General features: G+C 47.1%; 2 protein-coding genes across 4 annotated transcripts in view; both read right to left on the bottom strand.

Moving 5' to 3' along the window:
- Window positions 1-3,630: 3,630 nt before the first annotated feature.
- PRPS1 (phosphoribosyl pyrophosphate synthetase 1) lies at window positions 3,631-13,995 on the bottom strand. The gene is made up of 7 exons (XM_021534483.3): window positions 13,752-13,995; window positions 11,436-11,619; window positions 10,986-11,084; window positions 9,198-9,322; window positions 7,330-7,503; window positions 6,426-6,585; window positions 3,631-3,740 (listed from the first exon to the last, which is right to left on the bottom strand). The coding sequence occupies exons 1-7, from the start codon at window positions 13,871-13,873 to the stop codon at window positions 3,648-3,650; spliced, it is 957 nt and encodes a 318-aa protein (XP_021390158.1). The 5' UTR covers window positions 13,874-13,995; the 3' UTR covers window positions 3,631-3,647.
- Window positions 13,996-21,162: 7,167 nt separating this feature from the next.
- FRMPD3 (FERM and PDZ domain containing 3) overlaps window positions 21,163-23,232 on the bottom strand; it is a 66,772-nt gene continuing 64,702 nt past the window's right edge. For all 3 annotated transcript variants that reach the window (XM_031504829.2, XM_077786594.1, XM_021534482.3), the window contains exon 16: window positions 21,163-21,633. The gene's annotated coding sequence lies outside the window, so the exon portion shown is untranslated. The remainder of the gene's footprint in view (window positions 21,634-23,232) is intronic.

Genomic DNA, 23,232 nt, shown 5'->3' with positions numbered 1-23,232 from the left:
CAGCACTTTCTCCCATTTTCACCCAGCCTCCTGCCAGAACCCGTCACATCCATCAGGGCAGGAGCAGACCGCCCCAGGAAGGCAGCAGCATCCTGTGCTGTTGTGTATCACAGGAGGGCTCAATCCTCCTGTGGATGTTGCTGCAGTTTACAAAAGGGCTTGCTAACACCATTTTCCCCTTGCCCAACAGCAGCAAGACAAGGTGCTGCTTTCTTTAGATCACAGAAACACCGACTCCAGGAAACCTCCTTACATCAGTAAGGCAAGAGGGAGGTGCCAGCAAATTATTTTGAGGTGTGTCTCATGCTGCTTTAAACTGTGGACACATCCTGCTACCTGCAAGGCACATCTGGTAAATTCAGCTCCTACCCTGTGCTTTAGTTTCAGGTACCCAGGCAGGTGGGCAAGGCTGATACAGGACTAGAGATTGATGTGTTCCTTGTTCCAGTGAATTAACAGCAGGCAGCAGACAGGCATGAGATGGCTACCAGCACCAATACCAAAATCCTCACACCTTTAGCCACGCTCTGGCTGTGCCTGTGGCACAGGGAGTTGCTGGAGCTCCACCCTGCTCCTCCAGACCTCCAACTGCAGGAGCACAGCAAATGACTCAGTTGAGATTTTCTCCTGTTTTGTACAGCAGTAACTCAGACAGCTGTGAGGAAAGCCTAGGACACCCCACAGCTCACCTTGAGACTTTGCTGAAATCTCCACCCCTTCCCATCTGAAAACAGCATAACTTTTCACAGGTATGACAACTCTCCCAAGGAGGTATCTCCCATCCTTTGGAAGAGTTACAATGTCATACAGCATAAGTCTGTGCCCTCTCCCAACTCAAAACCCTGGTTTTATTAACGTAACTAAGAAAACATTATATACTCACTAATAGCAATGGTCTCCTGTATAGAAATAGCTGTAAAGCTCTGTTCTGTTTTTTTATCAAAGGAAGGTGAAATCTGCTACATAATCTTGACAAGACCCATAGCACCCACCCTGCTATTTGGGGAAAAAAACCCCATTTTTTTCCACTTATTCACTGGCCAGTACAGCAAGACATTTTAACAGGTGGACAATTGTGATCCTCAGCAAATGCCTGCCCGAGGCTGTGGTCATGTTCAGCCTAGGCCTGGAGGTCTATTTGTAATGCCAAGGCCCCTTCTCTAGACCTGCCATCTCATCCTTCTGACTTCATACTTTCCCATCTGCAACGCACAATGAGAAAGGATCAGGGTTTAGTCAGAACAAGGGCTTCTCAGGACATAATCCTACTGTCTCTGATCATCAGTTTTGTGCGAGACACTTACAAATCCTTCATTTGTACTTGTTAAAATATTCAAGCTTCCCCTACCTGAACATTATGTGAACAAATCTGCTCAGATACATAATTGAACAGTACTAACAAAGCTGCAATACCACCTCCAACAATTAGTCCGGGAAATCAAACATGGACAACAGGAATCACTCAGTGATGGTCCCATGCTTTTCCTTCCATGCAATATGAGCAGAGCCAAACTAAACCTCACAGCTGGCCACAAACACAAGGGTTAAACCAGATCACCTTCCAAGGTCCCTTCTAAATAAAAATATTTCATGATCTGCCCTTAAAATGACCCAACTCAGAAGATTCATGTCACTTAAGACGTTTAGAAGTATTTACAGGCAGAGGCTGTGGTTTTTAAATAAAAGTTTAATTCCTTCATCAGGTCTTAACTTGAAACACAAATGCTGCTGAAAATCTTCCCAGCGCTGCTCTGATGTCCTGGCTTTTGGCTCTCAGAGCAGCAGCAGGATGGCAGCAGGGGCTCCCATACAGGAAGTGGGATCACAGACTCTCAGGAGAGCTCAGTGCAGGATGCAGAGCAAAGAAGCAAGAGATGCACAGTTTCCAGACAAAACACCAATTCTTATACAAAAAGAAAAGCTCTACACTAATAGAAATGTTAATGTTGCCACAGGACAGGAGTTTAGGAAGGGAGAGAAGTCTTCAGTAAAAGGCACAACTAAAGAAGTACTTCCCTAGATTTTAACCACATCTTTCAGTTAGTTCCACTTATACCCCAGCCCCCAGCCTCTCAAAGCCATGCTGGTTACTCCAGAAAGTAATTTCAAGTTCCTTCTTTTCCCTTTTTCCTTTCCTCCAGCTTAAAACAAATAAAAAAAGGAGTGCTTATTAAAAAAAAATAAACACCAAAACCAACAAAACAAAACCAGAATAAAACAGTTTGGTCTATAAACCGTAAGAGTTAAAGAGAGACTTAGCAGTTTACTTTACGATTGTCTGGTACATTTTCAAAGTATTCAAGTTTCAGATGATACTTATTACATCCAAGAGCCTCAGCCAGCTCTAGTTTTGGTATTTTTCTTTCAGGCACTTTATGGCCTGTCAGGTTGGTGTTAAATCTGTAGTTCTTCCAGTATTATGTATCACCAGCCTCTTCAACCCATTGCCATAAACACTCCCGGGAAGTATCAGACCCACTCCAAGGGCTCCTTCAGGTTTTGTTGTCCTGCAACCTGCAGTGCTCCTTGGCTTAAGGTATTTTGTGAGAAGCAATGCTTTCAAGGAAAGGCAGACAGTGAGCAGGACAATATGTCAGTAACTTCCAGGATAACAGGACTGTAACAGGCATTGAATGAGAGGCTGAGCCAGCTGGACACAGCTGTTGTGTTTCAGGTCACCCCAGCATCTGAGCAGGCACTTGCTAGATGCAACAACCTTGCTGTTGTTGGATAAAGAGGCTCTGTTCACTACTGTACTGGTAAAAAAAGGGTCAGAGGGCTGCACAGCAGGTCAAGGTGCAGCTGCAGCACATGACAACAGTGCTCTAGTTAGCTAGCAAGGCTAACAGGAAGCTGTGAAATTGAGAAGCTGGTTTTAGCCTGCACTAGAAACCAAAGCATACAACCACCACAAGTTCTCTATGTCAGAGTTTTTGGAAAAGAACACTTGTCCAGGATGCAGTTTCCCCACTAAGCAGAGCACAGACTTTGCTCTCACCCTTGCTTTGCTGTGTAGTGCACTAAAGGGCATTTAATTTCATCAACAATAAGAGGAATTCAAGTTTGCAAGCTACACTGATCTCCTTTTATGGGAGGAAGCTGTAGCAGAACCACCTCCAAGGTGTCTAACAGGGCTACACCAAGGGTCAAGTTTGGCCAAGACTCAAGCCTTCCCCACCACTCCCCAAGGGCTCTGTCAGGTACAGAGTGGTAAGACAGCCAGCAGTCTCTTGGGCTCTTGCTGTAGATCCAGATCAACATGTCCTAGGGAGCTCTACTTCCCAAACAACTTCGGGTGCACATGCCAGATCATCTAACCCTGCCCACAGACAAACCCTCTCCCTCCCCCCTCAAAAGAATTGTGGCAATTAGCCATGTGTCAGTCCTGCTCTCCACAGACCTGCAGAATTGAGTCAGGGCTACTGATCAGCTCCATGCACAGGGCTGCTGGTGGAGTTGGCTGGTACAAAGATGAGCTTTCCCCCTCCAGCCTCCCAGTGGGGAACAGAGCCAGTAAGCCTGACTTAAGCAGGAGCTGTGGAGAACTGCACTGGAACAAGCAGAGTCTTCTACTGAACTTTACAACAAGCTGAACAACTTTTGGTTTAAAAAAAAAAAGCCATACAAGCAGCAGCTGACATCTGTTGTTATAAAGGGACATGGCTGAATAGGTAGGAAACAGATTCCCCATTATGAGTCCTCCTGATGGCCTCCGCTAGGATCATGGAGATGTCAATCACCTGGAAGGGAAGAAAGATGCATCAGTGCCATTGAGAAAAGGCATCAAGCCTGAAAGAACTGCTGGGAAGTCAGGGAGAACCTAAAGAATAAACTCATCACCCACATTTTAACATGCCAGATGCAGCTAAATTACTTCTATACAGGATTAGGATTTAATTACATATAAGCCTGAAGATACCCCACAAATAGCACTACAAATACTCTAGTTGGTCTGTCAGCTACAGTCTACTGTCACCTTGCTTTGCTCAGACCCCCTAGGCTCAATCTGTTTACCACAGGACACTCTTATTCACTTTGTGCAGAGACATTAGGGCAGTCTAAATCAAGATGAAATCACTTCCCTTCAGCCGAGTGGTTTTACCACTGCTGCCAGCAGTCTGAGAGATGAAGCTGCTGTGCTGCAGCTCAGCTCCTGGGTGCTGTGCTGGCTCCATCTGGTGGGGTCAGAAAGGTACCAGGAGGGAAAGCTGAGTCTCAGCCAAATCCCAGCTCTGAATCCCCACAGCTAAAGCATTTCAATATATGTAGTCCAGTAAGAATCACTACACTCATGGTACATTAAGGAAACCAAGTGAAAATCATATTTAGTATTTTTTATCTTCTAGAGAGTTTGTCTCTGAAGGGAAGAAAAAAATCAACGAACTGCAGAGTAAAGCCAAAGACTTGTGAGAAATCCTTTAACTCTGTGTTCCTCAACATCAGACATCAGTGTGTAAATGTGAGGTATTAAAGGAGAGCCTAGAAAAATGCTCCATTGCAATAATCTTTGGCTACAGCTACTTACACAGAGGTTGCCAGTTTAACATTTTGCCTACACCAGCTGCTGTTTGGAGCCTTGGAAACAAGGTGAAGCACCAGAAATGTTTTACATGTTGCAGGATTGTTGCTTTGATTTTTAGAAGTGTCAAGATTTCTGTTGTAGTTTTTTTGAAAGTTTTAAAGTTCTCATAAAACTTCTTTAGCCTTCTGATAATGTTAACATTTTTTAAAATCATATTTACTGGAGTTCTCATGTGCTGTTCATGTAAATAATGATTGTTTTGCATTCTTTGTGGGAGGAAAGAATTGATAAACTGTTGGTTTGACCAGTATAGTTGGAGAGGTGGCAGTTTCATCCTCCAATCCACTGTCACCTTTGGAATTCTATATATTGCGAGGTCAGAAATAAAATTAGCTCTTTTTCTCTCTTGAACTCACCAAGCCTCTGTGTACTCATTTCATGACCAATAGTGACAGAGGATTATCATTCAGAAGTTAGTGCTGAAAGAAATGCAACCCAACAGCAGCTTGCGATCAGCTTATAACATATTTCCAAAAGCAGCTTAAAATTGACTGCAGCTTCAACCAGTTCAGCTTCCCCTTCACCAGCAGCCCAGTAGTGGGGAAGCCTCTACACTCACACCACAATATTGGATGAGTATGAGTAGTGCCAGAACTTCTCCAAATGCTTGTGTCCTTGATATTGGTGCTGTGAAGCCAAGGCCCATCTGGAATTAAATCTGGCAAAGGATGTCAGGGACAAGAAGAATGTTTTCCTTCTGTTACTGATGTATTTGGAAAAACCTAAGAATAATGTGGGGCTCTTACTAAAGGGAAGGGGGACCCTGATGACAGAGGATGCAGAGAAGGCAGTTAGTAAGCACCTTCTTTGCATCAGTCTGCAATGACAAGCAGGAGACCAGGGTAAGGGAATGCTGGAAGGATGACTCTAACTTAGGGAGGAGTGGGTTAGAGGAGTGGTTAGAGCAGGCCAGACTTGATATCCACAAGTCCATGGGCCCTAATGGGATATATTCATGAGTACTGAGAGAGCTGGGAGACATCACAGCCAGGCACTCATTATCAGTTTTGAAAGGTCCTGGAGATCAGCAGAGATGCCTGAGGACTGGAAGAAAGCAAATACAACCCAGAATTACTGGCCAGTCAGCCTCACATCAATCCCTGGACAGGTGACAGAGCACTTCATTCCAGAGGCCATCTCTATGCACATGGATGACAAGAACGTGATCAGAAATAGTCAACATGGATTCACCAAAGGCAAATCCTGCTTGACCAACTTGATCACCTATGAGGAAGCAACTACCTAGATGGGTGAGGGGAGAGCAGTGGATATTGTCAACTTCAGCAAGGCTTTTGACACTGTCATGAAATTCTCACAGCCAAAACTCAAGAAGTGTACACTGGATGAGTGGATTGAGCCCTGGCTGAACAGCAGATTCTGGGGCTCATTATCAACTTTCAGTTTTCATATGGATGGCAAAGGCTGGGCATAAAGTGAAGATACACAACAAAACTGTCAGCACCAACATCAGAAGCTCCTGTCTACCTCTGTTTCAGCACTGCGCACATCATCAGCACATCCCTCCTCCAAAGGGAACACATCCAACTACTTGCCTACACTGTGGCCCCATTAAATCAGACACCTGATCTAGGTAAAACAAGCCCTGAAACAAAAAGATTCTTTAATGAACTTTTTTGAGATGAACTGCAACAGAAGCTGCTTTATACCAGTGTAACATGTCTGTTACTCCACAGCAATAGGGCCAAGAGAACTAGGCAACACTGATGGCAGCACCAACAGAACCACTGTCCTGTCAACACTACATAGTATTATGGGATTTTCACCTCCAACAGGTGAACAGCAAGGTACCACCCCCCAGGAGTGACAGAAAATACATGCTCACCTGGATTTTGGGACACTGCTTCATCTTGTCCTCCTGGGGTATTGTGTTTGTGACTACAACTGCCTCAAAACAGGCATTGTTGATCCGGGAAATTGCTGGCCCAGAAAAGATCCCATGAGTTAAGATGGCATAAACTTTGGTGGCTCCAGCTGACACAAGCCTGCAAGGGAGGAGTAAAACAAGAAGGATGAGTAATTCTCAGCAAGTATTAAGCTGACATTAGTGCAGGGCACATGGTAAGCATGACAGGAGACAGCACCATGTGCTTAGGAAACAGCCTACCTTTGATTCCCCCTCTCTACTGACTTGGGGAAAAAAAACCAGTTTTACAAGTACCATGAAATCCACCACAGGCAAAGCACACACTGAAAAAACCCCATTGTTCTTAGCTCTGGAATAATTGGAACAGATCATACAAATCACCTTCTGTAATTTTTGCTTACACAAAGTAGCAGATATTTAATACTGTGTTAATACTTTAATACTGTATTTAATACAATATGAAATACTGTGCTGATTTTTAATACTGTACTTAACAGTTAACCATCTTGCATATGTTGCTGCTTCTAGTGTAAAAGGCATGAATGATATCAAAGTTTGAAGAGCTTATTTGTAGTACAAAACCAGCTGATGGACCAGACAACACTCAGTTCTACCTGGCATGGTCAGTGATGGTCAATTTTCAACACAGGGGAAGAAGACACTATGTTTTGTCTTCTACCTATTTCCACCACAAGAACGTTTACTGTTTTTTTTTTTCCCCCCATATTTTGTATGACATGAATAATAAGAAAATGCATGAGCCATGTGAAACTTGTCATGCAAATAATCTGCTGAACCCATTACACAGTGCTCACTAAGAGCAGGTTCCTGGGCTAGGAAGGCAGCAGTCAGCCCCACTCACTTGTCTGCAGCATGGCAGATGGTGCCACACGTGTCTGCCATGTCATCCACCAGGATGGCCACTCTGTCCTTGACGTCCCCCACCAGCACCATGCGATCCACCTCGTTGGCCTTCTTGCGCTCCTTGTGAATGAGGGCAAAGTCTACATTCAACCGATCTGCAATGGAGGTCACTCTGAAGAGAGAACAGTTCCCAAACAACACTTAACTCCACACAGCAGCTTCACCAAAGCTCTTTCAATATCGAGCACACTGCGCTAAGAGGAGCTGTCACCACATCTGCTACTGCTCCCAAGCAATTACTAGAAGGCATTCTGCCACCTTCCTGTTTCCCTTCCAGCAGCTAAACTGCAACCTCTGATCTAATCTCCCTCAGAGACAGCAAATAGATCTCATCTTTCATCATGACCACTGTAAATTAATTTGCATTTAAGATGAAAACAAACCTTAACCAGCAAGGTCAGCAAACTTGAAGTGATCCAAACACTTGGAAAGTTGTCATCTTTGTAACACTACACTGGAAAGGCTTAAGTTGTGCTATGACAGGGCTTTACTGTCACTCCTGTAAGCACTCAATCATCATGCACACAAGCACTGGCATCGATTGTGGCAGGATTATGCATCCAGGAAATTCAAACACACCACCTCACATTTATTTCCATTAAAGTGACTGCAGAACAGCCTTACTTGAAGGATCTTAACCTTACATATTGATACTGATGAACAGTAAAGAGTTTAAAAGCTTTAAGAGTGGAAGGAGTAAAACACACATGCCCCCAGAACCTCTACACTTGAGGTAAGCAGACTCTTAGCCCCACTAGATCAGACTTATCATCCTGGTGGTCTTACACAAGACTGTTAAACTAAACTGAAGTATCTGGCTTTGCCTATCTCCATAAAATACTGCACCAGCCAAGATCGACACATTTCAGTATAAGAGGCTTTTGAGCAGATTTTTTCAAGAGTCAGATTATATCTGGCTGGTTTGGCACTTCATATACTGTGTTATGCAACAAGCTACAGAAATAGCTGAATGTACAGAAGGCCTTGCCCAATCTGTAGACCACAGCAAAGCTACAGAAGGCACAGAGTGAGTGACCTACAGTGTCAGTGTCTCTTGGCTATCTGTAACAAATAATTTTAAACATTCTGAGGCATAAGAATCATATCAGCACCCACCAACATTTTGGTGTGACAGCCCTGGATTAAAGAATACATCTGTGTCCCTTTACTGTTCACATGTAGCCCTCAGACAGAAGCATCAAGGAACAACCTGGCTTCTCCTAAAAAGCCCCGGAGAACATTCGGAGCTGCCCACAAACTGCAGGGAGATTGTCAGGCTATCAAAATAGAAATGTGCTATAGCATATGCTGCTGCTTTTTAGAAAGGAACCATCTATCTTCCTCGTTCTCAGAGAACATGAAAAGTGGCAGCAGGCTTAAATCACAGCTAGATATTCAAATCCAGGGTAATAAAGTAAGGAAATGCCTCAACAGACTAAGTTTAATTCTGCAAAGAAAGCAGCCTAGATAAAAATGTATTATTAATCATCAGCAGTAAGCTTACCTTGGCATAGGGGTGTAAGCTACACTATTTCCTCCTTCAATTGGCATAAATACCCTTGTACAAATTGGTTTAGTCCAAGGCATGTAGCTGTTGTGCAATTCCTACCTATGCAGCTGTGATTCTAGAAGCTATTAAATCCTAAACATTCTCTAGGAAGAATTCTGACCACTCTTCACCAGCTGTCCCAGACTGTCTGAGAGGAGGCAGACTGAAAGAAGGAACATGCTCTAAAAATAGGGTCACAAGTAGGAATTGAAGCAGACACAGAAGCAGCATCTCCAGCTACCTGTCTGACAGCTCACCTCTTGGCTCCACCAGCATCTGGTGAAACAATGGTGCAGTTCTTCCACTCTGGAATATTCTCTTTGATCCATTTCAGTACAGCAGGCTCAGCATATAAATTATCAACAGGGATATCAAAAAAACCCTGCAAGGGAGACAACAGGAACAGATGTAGCTGAAAGTCCCATTCCAGAAAGAGTTTTAAGAATCCTTCTGTATCAGGCATGCAGTCATCACCTTTCCACAGCTTTCAGGTTTCCTTTTTACTTCCCTTGATATAAGGGCAGTAGTTTTCAGGATACACAGAATAGTAATGTAAGAAGTCTTCAGAACCAGAAATAGTTCAGCAACAAAAATAACACTTTATAATTAACACCTCCACAAAATGAAACTAGTTTTGTCCTAGGGGCTGCAGAAAGCCTGCAGCAAATGCACTCATTTCCAAAGCAGCTGCCTGCCTGTTTACAGTCAGTCTTTAAAGCTCATTACCCAAACTGTTCACATCTACAAAACAGGCTTGAGTAACATCTGTCTTTAAACTAATGCAGCTGGTTCCAGAACTTTACAGTGACCCCCCCAGACTTCTTCAAATCTCATAGGTCAGTACATGCCAGAAGTTAACCCTGGAGTAACAGGCAGGAGAGTAAGGGGCAGCTACTCCTGAGGAATGCTTCAAGGTATGGGGTAACAGACCCTTCTCACCATCATTCCTTCTGTTCTCAGCAACACAGCAGCTACAGGAACCAGGCTGAAACCAGCCAGATGCTGGAAGCACATATGCACAAATTATCCCCTTAAATCTCATTGCTGCTGCTGGTGCAAGGTCAGCACACACCAATTCCAAGCCCTGTTGGCAGAGGGGCCCCCTTGGGCTCACTTATTTCAGGCTCTGAGAGCCTTCTCAGCTGTGCCCCTACAGATTTTTTCACCTGAGACAGTATTTCTGGGCAAATCATACCGAAGTGTGAATGACTGCATTTCCAACTGTTAAAACAACAGCCAGCCCACTTAGTCCAGCGGGCAGTAGCTACCTTACCCTTCGCAGCAATACAACAGACATCGTTCCCTCTGCCACACCCCTCTCAGTTGCACCAAGTTGGTTTCTTAGTCTTGAGCACTTGCTCAAAGTAGAGAAAAACGAAATCAGATTGAGCTTGCAGCCTGTCTTCTCCCTGGCAAATATTCCTGCCAGTTTCCTTACACAGCCCAGGTGAGGACTTTAGTTGCTCTGTGAGGTATTTTGCTCATAAGCCAATAAAGCCTATGAGTAATTTTCAATTCTCTACCAGCCTGGGTGAGAACCAAGGCCAGCCTGTGTGGGAGGACAGTACTGAATGGATACAAGTGGAATTGCCCATCTTGCCAGAGGCAGGCTATCAGATCACCGTCCTGGTCAACTAAACCAACAAATGCAGCTGTGCCAGGACATCTGAGGGCAGAACTGCTCACTTCTCCAAGACAACACACTAAGTATCACAAAGCTCTGCTCAGAATTTAAAGACAATCTCCATCTCACACTGGAGTGACACATAAGGTCTAATGAAGAATAAACAGTGTCACTGTGTGGCAACAAAGACGTACTGATCACTTACTAGTTCATTTACACAAGACTCAGCACACTCAGTCTGATGAAGAACAACTGTACGTTCACTTACAGGTTAACCTGTTACCCCCCTGCCCCTCCAGTCCCAAACTCCCACATCTCCATCACTGCAGTATCTCAAAAAAGCAATGACTGGAAAGCTTGCAAAGCAGGCAAGAGGCTCAGACTGGAACTGGTTAAGTGCCTTCCAGATTTTTGCTCCTACCTGAATCTGAGATGCATGCAGGTCCATGGTGATTATGTGATCTGCACCTGCCACAGACAGCATGTTTGCAACCAACTTGGCAGAGATTGGAGCTCGACTCTTGTACAGGAAAAAAAAAAAAAAACAAAACAAAACAGTATAAGACAAGTTCAACTCCTTCATCAAGATGCCAGCCTTCTGCTTCCAGGCAGTGATTCACAAGCAGTTACTAAAAGGAGCACTCATTAACATTGCATCTTCTCATCAGCTAGTGATTAGACTTCAGTTTATTTTCAAGAAGAACTATATCTTTATGAAAAGATCATTTTGCAGTCCAATGTCCCCAAGTTTAATGAACTGAACAGAGGTTGGATATTCAGAGAAGGCGACAAAACTTCATTTAAATCCTCTCCAGCAGTCAGGACTTTCAAGGTGTGCATTCCCTGCAAAAACCTTTACCACATCCCTTACCTTGTCCTTTTTGTCCTGCCGGGCATAAGGGAAGCAGGGGATGACAGCTGTGACTCTGCTGGCTGAGGCAATCTTACAGGCATTTATCATGATGAGGAGCTCCATCAGATTGTCATTGATTTCCCCACAGCCACTCTGCACAATGTAGACGTCCTCCCCACGGACACTCTCTCCTATTTCCACACTGGGAACAGATGAGAAGACAGTTGTAGCCAAACACAAATCAAAGCACAGGCAGTACCTGTGCCTGCAGAGCAACCCAGGCACTACATCCCCAAAGGTCTGTGGGTGACAGTGCCAGATAATCGAGGCTGTTGAGCAGGAACACTGCTGTTTATTTGCTCAGTGGCTGTTTTACAGCTCTCACTCATCAGATTTAATGGTCTAGCCAGTAAAGCTAAAAGCACTCTGCATGTACTCTATCTCAACACAAGCTGAGCATGTAAACAGCCCAGAGCAGGCCTTGTTCCCCTGGAATCACAAGCACAGGCACCTCTAAAAGCAGCAGTGTACAAAGCAGCAAGGATCATGGCAAGTCAAACTGCTACCAAAGCAACACTGCAGCTAATTATCAGATTGAGACTCATAGCAGCCATGCAGTGGCTCCAGCAGAGAAGCACTCCAGCCTTTCACTCTGGAAAGGCCTCTGGGGTTAATTTTCTCCTGGGTGCAGTGCACACTAATCCCTGCTGATGAAGGGCCTGAACACAAGCCAAAGGTCCTGTTTGCCAGCAGCAAATGCCAGCTCCAGTGCACGTATGGACACACCTGAGCCAGAAAGAGTGGGAAAGAAGCCACTTCATTTACAGAGCCCCTCAGGGTAGAGTTCTAACTCAAATATTTCCTTCTCTCACCTTTCTGATCTCTTCAAACTTTTTTTGACGACTGTTATATATTTCTATTCTTACTGCTCAATATCCATCAGCAAGTTGCTGCCATCTTTACTGCCCACTGACTTACAGGATGCATCCATCTCTTGTGTAGAGTTTCTGCCAAAGAGAACTCTCTGCTGGGGAACTGTGATTATCAGCAGTTGGCACATAAGTGTCATCTTCAATATTAGGGTGATTTAAGATATTTATGGTACAAAAAACTCTATGAATTATTCTGTTGAAACAGTCTTTCTCTTCTGGGGAACCACCTGCTGCCAGTTTATTAGGGTAAGTAAGATGCTTTTTAAGTCTTCAAGTCGTATTACCTGCTGACATAGGAACCTGCTGGGCAGCCAGCTAGATGGGTAAGAGTAGTTAATAAAGAACAAAGAGAACAGTGCCAGGGCTGTAAATCAAATAGAACTTTTTGTAACTCCTCTACACCTCTCTGTACTACCTCTGAGGTTTCACAAACAATACCCATGGCAAGAGGCACATGATATCGTACGTCACATGTACATCCTGGATTTTTGTGGGAAAAAAAAATTCTGCTTCCAGAAGGAGTGGGTTGGAGCAATCAAGGTTCTTTGCATTACACTTTGTGGTGTATACACGGTTAGTATATTCTCTAAGACAAGCTTAAGGAGCTCTGAACAACTTTAAACCTTTTTAGCTTTACACAGGATGGCAGCAAGATTCTTAAAGCACAGATACATAAAACAAAGCGAATGTTAGGTCTCAAAGCTGGAGGGACACAGACTGCGTGACTGCAAATGCACCGTGGGATACACGGAGGTGTGAGCCACTTTCCTTAAGAATTCTATTGACACCTTCTAAGACTGTGAAGCTCCTCAGAGAAGTTTAAAGTTACCAACTACGTGCTAAGCACAAAGTTACGAAGCCTCGAGTCATCAGAGTTAAGATTTAAGCATGAAAAAGCCTAATCAGTGTAGGTGTAACTCCGAGATGCGCCATCCCATCGGCTCGCGGCGCTGGGATGGAGGGGGAATGGGGAATGGGATGGCGAACTGCACCGCTCCAACGCTCGCCACATGGGCCCGCTCACACAAACCCTGCACGCCCCGGAGCCCCGCGCGGCCCCGGGCGCTGGGGACGGCCCAAGGGCGGCGGGGGCAGCGCGCGTGGGGCCCGCTGGAGGCACGGCCCGGGCCGCGCGTGGCTCCGGGCCGGCACCGAGAGCCGGGTCCGGCCGAGGGGACGCGCGGTGCACCCGCGGGCTCCGGGGCAGCAGGGGTCCGGCGGGAGCGCTCCGGGGATGCCTCCGAGCGCAGCTCCGCGTCTCTGCAGCCGGGCCCGACCGCACGCCCCCGAACTACAGCCCCCATCATCCCCCTCGCGGAGGCCGCGCGGCACCGAGCGCCGCAGCGCCGCGCGGCCCGCCGGGAGCTGTAGTGCGACCGCGCCCCGCCCCGCCTCGCCTCACCATGTCTCCTGGTTGCTGAACTTCTTGGTGACCACCTTGCCCAGCTCCAGGCCCAAACGGTCGGCGATCTTCTGGGACAAGTCCTGGTGCGAGCTACCGCTGAAGATCTTGATGTTGGGCATGGCGGCGGCTGCGGCACCCTTTTTCTCCTCCTCCTCCTCGTCGCTCCGCCACGCAGCGGCCGCGGCTGCCGCGCGGGGACCCGCCCGCCTCCTGCGAGGACGCGGCACGGTGGGCACAGGTCACACCGATCCCCTCTACGCCGCCATCTTACCCTTTCCCGCCTACTGCGACGACCCTTTATAGCCTCTCCGCCCCTAGGACACGCCCCCACTCGCTTCTCATTGGCTGATATACCTCAGGGGCGTGGTTCCGCCAACGGGCGAAGCAGGAGTGGGCGTGGCTTGGTGCGTCTCCTTCCCCTTGAGGACGAAGGGAGGCGAGCTCAGCCTCCCGCCGGGGGCGGGACCTAGGGCAGGAGGCGGCCCGCGATTGGTCGCTGTGCGGCGGCCTGGGCTGCGATTGGCCAGGGCGGCGGCGGCGGCAGGAGCGCGCGGCCGGCCCTGTCCCGCGCGGCCGCGGCCGGAGCAGCCGGCCCGGCGGCCATGATGGCGGCCGCGCGCCGGGGCGGGAGCGGCGGCGGCCCCGCTGCGGCCCGGCCGCGCCGCGCCCGCGCCCCCGCCCCGCTCCGCCCCTCTCCCGCCGCCGCCGGGCCCCGCCGCGCCGCCGCGCCGTTACCTCAGCATGCCGGCCTGCCCGCGCCCGCCGCCGCCGTCCCCCGCCGTCCCCCTCGGCTGCGCGGAGCTGGCGTCACCGCGGGCCGCGTGTGAGGCGGTACCGGCTGACAGCGGGCGGCGGCGGGCCCGCGCGGCAGCGCCGAGCCCCGCGCCCGCCCTGCCCTTCAGCGGCTCTTGCGATTCGGGTCGCGGCTGCGGCCGCGGGGGCTGCTCTAACAGGCCGATTCATTCCCGAGCGGTTTTCACCTTTATGATCGGGATTGTGTACCCCATTCTGTGCCAAATTACATACTGATACACATATAGATACATGCATGTGTGTGTATCTATCTTATATATAATTACCTATGTAACTAACTATGGGCTAACACTAAATCAGTCTTCTGTGACTTAGCCGTTTGTATGTGACTGCATTATGCTTATTTATTTCTCCTTAGCGAAATGAAACATTGTGCTTAAGGGTTTTTAATCTTTAAACCTGGAAATAATGTAATCATAGAATATCCTGGGTTGTGAGGGAATCACAAACTCCTGACTCATGGCCCTGCACAGGACACCCCCAAGAATTCCGCTAATGTGATTTTTATAGTGGTTCTAAATTTCTAAATTTCTGATCCAGTCTCTGGTTGTTAATGTCCTTTTTCTAAGCCTTAATTATCTCAAATTACCTTTCACTGCTTTGAAGGAAATGACACTCACAGTTTAGTTTTTATATATTATAAATCCCCTCAAAATAAAAAAGCCCTGTGGTTCGTCACAGAAAGTGCAGGAATTGATAATTACTCACATTTCTGTGTTTCTATCAGACATACAACAACAAGCAAGTCCAGGGCAATGATGACACCAAGCCAGTGACTCTGCGCTCCCTGCCCGTGCTTGTTATTTTTCCCAGAAAGTGAAGGAGGAAGATTGACACATTTATGTAAATATTAAGGAAAAAGAAAAAAAAGCCACAGACAGCTTTTTCAGAATTTTCATTCAATTTTGTAATTCCTAATCATATTACCTGAATTTCTGAGAGACAATAAACTTCTGCAGTGAATTTGATTTGCTTCAAGTCCTTGAGAATTCAACTAGAAGAAATCATTCACAGTCAAAAGGGGGTGTGGGTCTGGACATGTTTTCTTTATTTTCTTAAAACTCTCCTGGCCCCAAGTGCTGCTGCCACTATCCCCCCCAAAGACCCATAAATTACTGACTACAATACCATGCTTGGAGGAGGTTTTCTATAACACTTTGTACAGTGTCATTAAATTTGGAATTCATCTGCATAAAGTAGATAATCAATTCCCATGCTTGGCATTGATGGAAGTGGAATATTAATATTGGTAATTTTGATTATTTTCTGGTGTAGCTGTAGGAATTTTGAGATGCTGTGACAGACAACAAATCCAGGGAATGGGGAAGGAAGAACATAGCCCTTTGCTTCTAATTTGTTGCTAATCATTACTCATCTTAACAAACAAAATTAATCTTAGCAGTGAAGAAAATTTCACTGGAGAGTGGCTACCTCATGGTTCAAGTGATGGGAATTGAAGATACCTCCCAAATTTCCAGCAGACACATTTTTGCCCCAGACCCACAGCACTGCAGCCATTCACTGCTGACTCCAGGCCTTTGATCTGGGGCACGCCTTGGTTTTGAAGTATTTGCTCCACTCTCGTTTTAAATTCCATTTAATTGAATACAGAATGAGAGTTTTCTGTGCTCCAACATCCCAGGAACAGAAAACAGAAACATCTACGTTTATTTGTGGACCAGGCACTGGGACTCTGAGGCCGAAGGCAGCAGGGGGTATATTTAAACACCCAAATTATGCCTCTCACTGATGAGCCCTGCCTGGGCTTCCCTCTGCAGGACTTTAGAAGAAGCTTTCCTGTCATGTTCCTCCTGGCATCACAGAGATGGAATTTGGAGGAGTGAAAAATCTGACCCAAAAAAAAGGGAATTAAATCCTTAATCCTAAACCCAGGAACTAGCAACCTGTTATGTGTAAAATACTTTTTTTCCCTTTCTGAGCTGGCGGCCAGGTGTGTTTTCACACCCACCTGCTTCCCTCAGTATTTCAGCCTCCACCGTGCCTTTGTAGATTAGTCAGGCTTTGTTCCTGAGGACAAAAGTCCACCTCCACTAACAGCTCACTGAGCTCTTGGAACAGGATAACCTCAGAGATTTGCTTAAGGAGAAGCTCTTAAGGCACCAAAGTCTAAGTTAAACAAAGCAAAAACTCGCTCAGGAGGTTCCTCAGCCACAGCTTGTCTACGAGCAGTGTGCTTTGCCATGCAGGGACAAGGAGAAGCAGCTTTGAAGAGTGAGAGGTTTATCTGGTTCTTGGGATGAAAGGAGAGATTGTGTGGTTGCATCCATTGAAAACCAAATTCGCACTGGCTTGGGAGTCAGGATTTCTGTCAGGATATTCAAAGGATGCTCAGGGAAATGATCAGAGATCATGAAAGTGTTTTGGAGTGTCTCATCTCTTGTGTGGATGCTCTTATTCAGAATTAAAGCACCTCGTTGCAGCTGGTAAGCCTCATTCTGAAAGCAAAATACAACAAATTGAATTATTTCCTTTCAATCAAAAGGATTTTATTTGGTTTTCCTGTGCTTTACAGTACGGACAAGCACAAGCTGGCCTGGGCAAGCAGAAAGGACAAGCTTATGGCCTGAGGTGCTCTGTTCCATCAAGTTCTGTAAATTGCGAATTAAATTACCGTCCAACTATTTTACTTACCTGATTATAAGGAGGTGCAATTAATCAGAAATACCTCTGTGTGTCATAAGCTGAGAATGAATTTCCCAGGAAGTTTCAAGCAGCACATTAACAGCATCAAATTTGATGGCAATGCCAATCAAGACAAGAGCCTTTGTCCCCCTCCTGGCACTTTCCTGCATACAATTGCCACTCAATTACCACCAGCAGTTAATCAAGAGCACATTTTCATACAAAAAAGTCTGTGGCTGAGGGTTGTTATTTCTTTTTGTTGCCTTGTGACTTCAGTGCCTCACAGCCGGTTCTGTTAATGAGTGGCACTTGATGGAAATAACACCGGCCTCTGCCCTTTTGCCTCGGCGGCTGAAAGTAGGAGCTGGACCTCAAAAAAAAGTAAAGTAGAGAAGGAGTGGGAGGATGGATAGAAAAGTAGAGGCTGAGATTAAAAAAATACCAAAAAGGTTGGAAGGCTGAAAAGTAGAGGTTAAAAAGCTGATGCCAAAAAGGGGTGGTAGACTGACATGAGAGCAGAAGGAGAGGAGAGGCTGGTGGAGAAAGTTTAGGAATGGTGCTCACCCTTAGCACTGTAAATATTCCCAGAGTTACACAGGACATTGCTGGACCACACCCAGCAAGGAAAAGCTCACCTTTTATCGGGAAAAAGCTAAAATTCTGGGAAATAAATGGTATTGTCAAGTCTTCACTGGAACCAATACAGACTTGGAGATCGTTTTTAAAGGATCCTGACTAGTTCCCTTTGTGTTCCTGATCTTTCCACTCAGCGTTTTTATTGTGCCTTCCTAAGGAGCCCAGGTAAAATATGAGGAATGAGCCATCTTGCCTTAGGAAGAGGTGTAGATTTAGGATTTTAGGAAGAGGTTAGATTTAGGAGTATTTCCAAGATGCTTTTCGAAAGTGGGATTTAGTAAAGCATTTAAAATGTCCTGACCTCGAGCATGTCCCCAGCCCTTTCATCTTCTCACCAGCTCTTGGCACTGGCAGCAAACCTTAGAGGGGCAGCACTGGAATTTCTGCCACTTTGGGCATGGTGTGTTTGCCTTTTAATAACTTTAATATTCCAGCTGCAGAAACCCTGCTCCATCCGTTCTGTGTGTGGGGGACAGGTGACAGCCAGGGGCACTGTCTCAGCTGGCCTGGGAGGCTTTGCAGCAGCTGCAGTGGGATGAGGTGTCTGCTCATGCCCTGACATGGAATTACATAACATGACAGAAAAACCTCTGGAAAAATTTCCTATCAAGTGTGCAGACTGTTTTGGTGTATATTAGGCATGTTTGGGTGCTGTAAATAGGCTGAGATGACTGTGCTCCCTGGCAGACTTCTCCCATGTGCACAGAAAGCCATAGGTGTCCTGCCCAGCCCCACTGTGACTGCCCACGTGAGGAATTTGTTAGGATATTTCACACAGGAATCCAGACACTGTGCTTTAAATGAGGATAAAATTTGGACATTGCTCACTTCCATTTGACTGTCAGCTCTCCTGGGCACGATGAAAGCAGCAGTGGGTCCCAGCTATTGAGCTTACTCTGCTGTTGTATCTGGGGCTCCTGCAAGTCCTGTGTAGTGCTGCCAAGACCTTGGAGGGGATGGAAATCCTGACGGGAGAATGTGACTGCTCCACCATGGGGATTAGAGTTCAAAGTGCTCTCAGTCATGGTGCCCAGTTATAGTCTCCAGCTGGCAATGACCAGCAAAGTTCACAGAGACACAAAACCTATCTTGGGACTGCTGCTTGAGGCCTGCTGGTTTTCCAGCCTCTGCCTTTGACCCTTTAACCCCTGACAGCCAGGTAGTGAGGTTTAACCTCAGCTGCCAAAGCAGCACCACATGGCTGAACAGATAAAGCAAAATCTGCACAAGCAAGCAAAGCTAAACAGGGAATTGATGCACTGCCTCCCTTGGCAGGCAGGAGTTCCAGGGAGGCAGGGCTCCATCTCTGTACCAGTGACCTGGGAGGACAAACTCAGGATGTCACCCCTTCCTCCTTCTCCCCCAGCTGTGTGTGCCGAGGGTGATGCCACAAGGTGTGGGGTGCCCCTGGGGTCAGCTGGGATCAGCTGTCCTGCCTGTGTCCCCCCAGCTCCTCCCTGGTGAGGGTGAGGAGCAGGACAGGCCCTGGCTGTGTGCAGTCCCTGCTCAGGGATAACTCAGACATCCCTGGGCTATCAGCCCTGTTTCCAGCACAGAACCAAACCCAGCTGCTGTGAGGAAAACTAACTACCCCAACCAAAACCAGCACACCAGGTGTTCTGTTCGTCTTCTGAGCATTAGAGGGACCAGCAGTGGCCCAAATTTTGTTACTTTTCTGTCCATGGTCACTGATAGAGCCTTGGTAAGAACTCCTTGAGAGCAGACACAGATTAGGGGAGATTAAGGGAGGGAGCAGACTGTGGGGTTACAGGGACATCAGATGGCCGGGAGGGTATGCTGTGGCTGAGCCCCGGAGCTGGGAAGGTCCTGGAGGAAATCTGCACCATGAGGCTACAGAGAACACTCAGGGGGAAGGCAATGTGAGAGGGGCAGGTACTGCTGGCTTTGCTCTGAGAAGGTGCAGAAGGGCAGCAAACGCAATCTGCCACTCTCAGGCAAATTGCTGTGGTGGGAGGGGATGTAGAAAAATTGGTTTATCACACAATATTTTAACTTGCTTTGACTTCCTGGGGCACACTGGCCTTGAGGTGAAGAACTATTGGTGCTAAATGAGAACTAGCCAGTCTGCAGGGAGATAAACTAGATGGGCAGTGAAATGGGAGCTAGATTTGCCGGAAAAAAAACCACTTTTAATTCTGTGCTGTTACTGAGATGCATTTTTTGGCAATAGCTGTGATTCAGAACCATTAACAAGAACGTTTTACCTGGAGAGAGTATTTACAAATCCCCAACAAGTGCGGGGACCAGAGTACAGCAATGTCATCCTCCTGGGTAGGTACCAGTCCAGCTCCTCTGCTGACAGAGGGACATCTGGCTGCTGCTGGATAATATCCCTGTACAAATAACACCTTTCTGATGGTGTGCTTCTTGCCCTCTAGATGGTACTAAGCACCGAGTCTGAAATTGCTGATTAAACTGCCTGCTGTCAATAACATTTTCAGGCTCTGGGGTTGTTAGAAAACCTCTTGGCTTTTCCATGGTTTTGATCCATATCCAGCTTTATAAATAGGTGGGTTCTGTCTCATTCAGTGCCATCGTTAGTTCAGCATGGGAAATGGTGTGATGCAGATTAAAATAACGAGCCTGGGGGCACAGAGAAATTGTGTGAGTCTCAAGTGCTGCCGCCTTTGCTTTAGACAACATGTTCAACCCCCGTATAGAGAATGACCCAGTTCCTATAAGGGTTGTTTTTGTGTTGGATCCTTATTAGGCTTGGCTTTTATAATTCCTGGAGGCTTTGGAGTGTATAGAGGGAACACACATCAATGCCTTCCTCCCTGATAAACAGAGAGCAGTTCATGGTGCCAGGCAAAAAATGTGTACATTGGTTATCATCTGTAGCTAGGAAATTGTTTGCTTGGCTCAGAATTCTCCCCAGGTCTGGCATTCTGTTTTGCTGTGTTTTCTCCTGCAGACACACCAGAGCAGTCCCAGAGGGCAGCAAAGCCATCAGGCACTGATGGCAGGTCCACGCTGTCACCTCTTCCCAGGCAGAAGAGCCAGGAAAGGCTTGGGTGAAAACACAGACTGGAGCTGGTCAGTGGGTGCCCCTTGGCTCACCTGAAAGGGATCAGGCAGGGTGACTGCTGCTGCCTTGCCCTTCTGGGGGGAATTAAACCAGAGCAGCCATTAGCAAAACAAAATGACCTTGGCAACTCAAACAGTTCATTTCAAACCTGTGATACCTGCATTTCTATAGCAACAAAAATAGGAGGTTTTGCTTACAAATAGTGTCTTGTACATCTAAGAATAGCCACATTTCCACAGAATTATTAAAAAAAGACACAAATGCTAGTTTGGATATTAAGATTAATATATTTAATCTTTCTTGTTTGTAAAACAAGACATAAATTTGTGTATAGATATAACATATTTTTTTATTTATATATACTATATACAGACAATAAAAAAAATTATCCTCTGTATTAGACTGAGAGATTTATGGAGGAATGATGTAGGCATAATGGGGAGCTTTGAAGAAACTCAGAGTTTCATACTAGGTAATTCCCAGGGAAAAGGAAAACACGTCTCCCTGTCAGCCTTCAGCACTGTAACAGGCCTTGCCCACCACGGACTGAAGTCCCAACTGGCTCTTCCACTGGATATTTGCTACATGCTTCTTGAATCAGGAGGCTGTCCCCACTGCAGGATCCTCTGTGCCTTGCTGACAGCCACGGCCCCAGTCCGGGACAGCCACGGGCCAGGGGAGGTTATTGCACTCCAAGGATGCACATGTTAAAAGCACATTTGTGCATTTCCATAGCTCCTATGGAAGAACGAGACATTTTGAATGTGCATATCTATCAAAAACAATAGAGATGGGAAGCGACTGCTGGCACGGAGATCCCTGATCATCCCCAAGGGCTGGGGCGAGCTGGCTGGGTTGGACAGCTGCCCTCACCCCCGAGAGGCCAGGGTGTGACCCTGCCCAGGGCTGTGACCCTGCCCAGGGCTGTGACCTCCTGCCCAGGGCTGTGACCCTGCCGAGGGCTGTGACCCTGCCCAGGGCTGTGACCCTGCCCAGGGCTGTGACCCTGCCGAGGGCTGTGACCCTGCCCAGGGCTGTGACCTCCTGCCCAGGGCTGTGACCCTGCCCAGGGCTGTGACCTCCTGCCCAGGGCTGTGACCCTGCCCAGGGCTGTGACCCTGCCCAGGGCTGTGACCTCCTGCCCAGGGCTGAGACCCTGCCCAGGGCTGAGACCCTGCCCAGCCGGAGGGGCTGTGATGGGCATGGGCACCAGGATCCCAGGGGGACATGAGCTGCAGTGGGTGGCAGGGTGAGGGCAATGCAATGTGTGACCTTGCATTTCACTCCTTGCTCTGTTTTGGTGGGTAGGTGGCTGCAGTGAAACACCAGTTAAGGCTGTCTCATTGATTATGTCTATTACTAGACTGGGAGGAGGAGGAGGGGAACTTTGGGGTGGGAAGGAACACAACCAGGAATCATTTTACTATCCACCTAGGAGTGAAAACAAAAACCCCAAAACAATCAAAAAACCCCAACTCCAAGTAAATAATCACCTCAGAGAACTAAATAATGCTTCCTATGGCAGTCAGCCTGTTGAAGACAGAAAAAGAACCCCAACACCCTGGCAAAGAGGACAGCCCCTGCCTGGCCCATGGTCAAAGCTGATCCGGGGCTCCTCTCTGATGGTCACAGTGAAAAGAAATAGGAGAGGGTCTGGGCTGAGCCTTGGGGGCATGAGCCTAACCTCTGGAGAATGGTGTGAGAGTGGTCTCCCCTCAGCTGTTGGCTCACCTTCTGGCTTGCAGTGATCAAAGATCAGTCAATCTGGGTTCCTTGTAGGGTCTCTAGCATGGATTCAGCCATCCAGAAGAGGAACACAGAATTGTTTTGGTTGGAAAAGACTTCTAATATTATTGAGTCCAACCATTCCCCAAGCACTGCCAAGCGCATCACTAAACCATGTCTCCAAATGCCACAACTAAAGGTCTTTTAAACACTTCCAGGGATGGTGACTCCACCACTTCCCTAGGCAGCCTGTTCCAAAACCTGACCACCATCAGTGAAGACATTTTTCTTACATCCAATCTAAACTTCCCCTGGCACAACATGAAGCCCTTTTCCCTCATCTTGTCACTTGCTACCTGGGGGAAGAGACCGATCCCCACCTGGCTGCTCCCTCCTGGCAGGAGCTGTGCAGAGCCACAAGTTCCCCCCTGAGCCTTCTTTTCTCCAGGCTGAGCCCCTTTCCAGATCCCTCAACTTCTTCTCATCAGACTTGTGTTCAGACCCTTCCCCAGCTCCGTTCCCTTCTCTGGACATGCTCCAGCCCCTCAGTGTCTTTCTTGTCATGAGGGGTGCAGAGCTGGACACAGGATTTGAGGAGTGGCCTCACCAGTG

This window comes from Lonchura striata, chromosome 14 (genome assembly GCF_046129695.1).
Source record: "Lonchura striata isolate bLonStr1 chromosome 14, bLonStr1.mat, whole genome shotgun sequence".
Classification (NCBI taxonomy): domain Eukaryota; kingdom Metazoa; phylum Chordata; class Aves; order Passeriformes; family Estrildidae; genus Lonchura; species Lonchura striata.
This window is presented reverse-complemented; position numbering and strand designations above follow the sequence as displayed.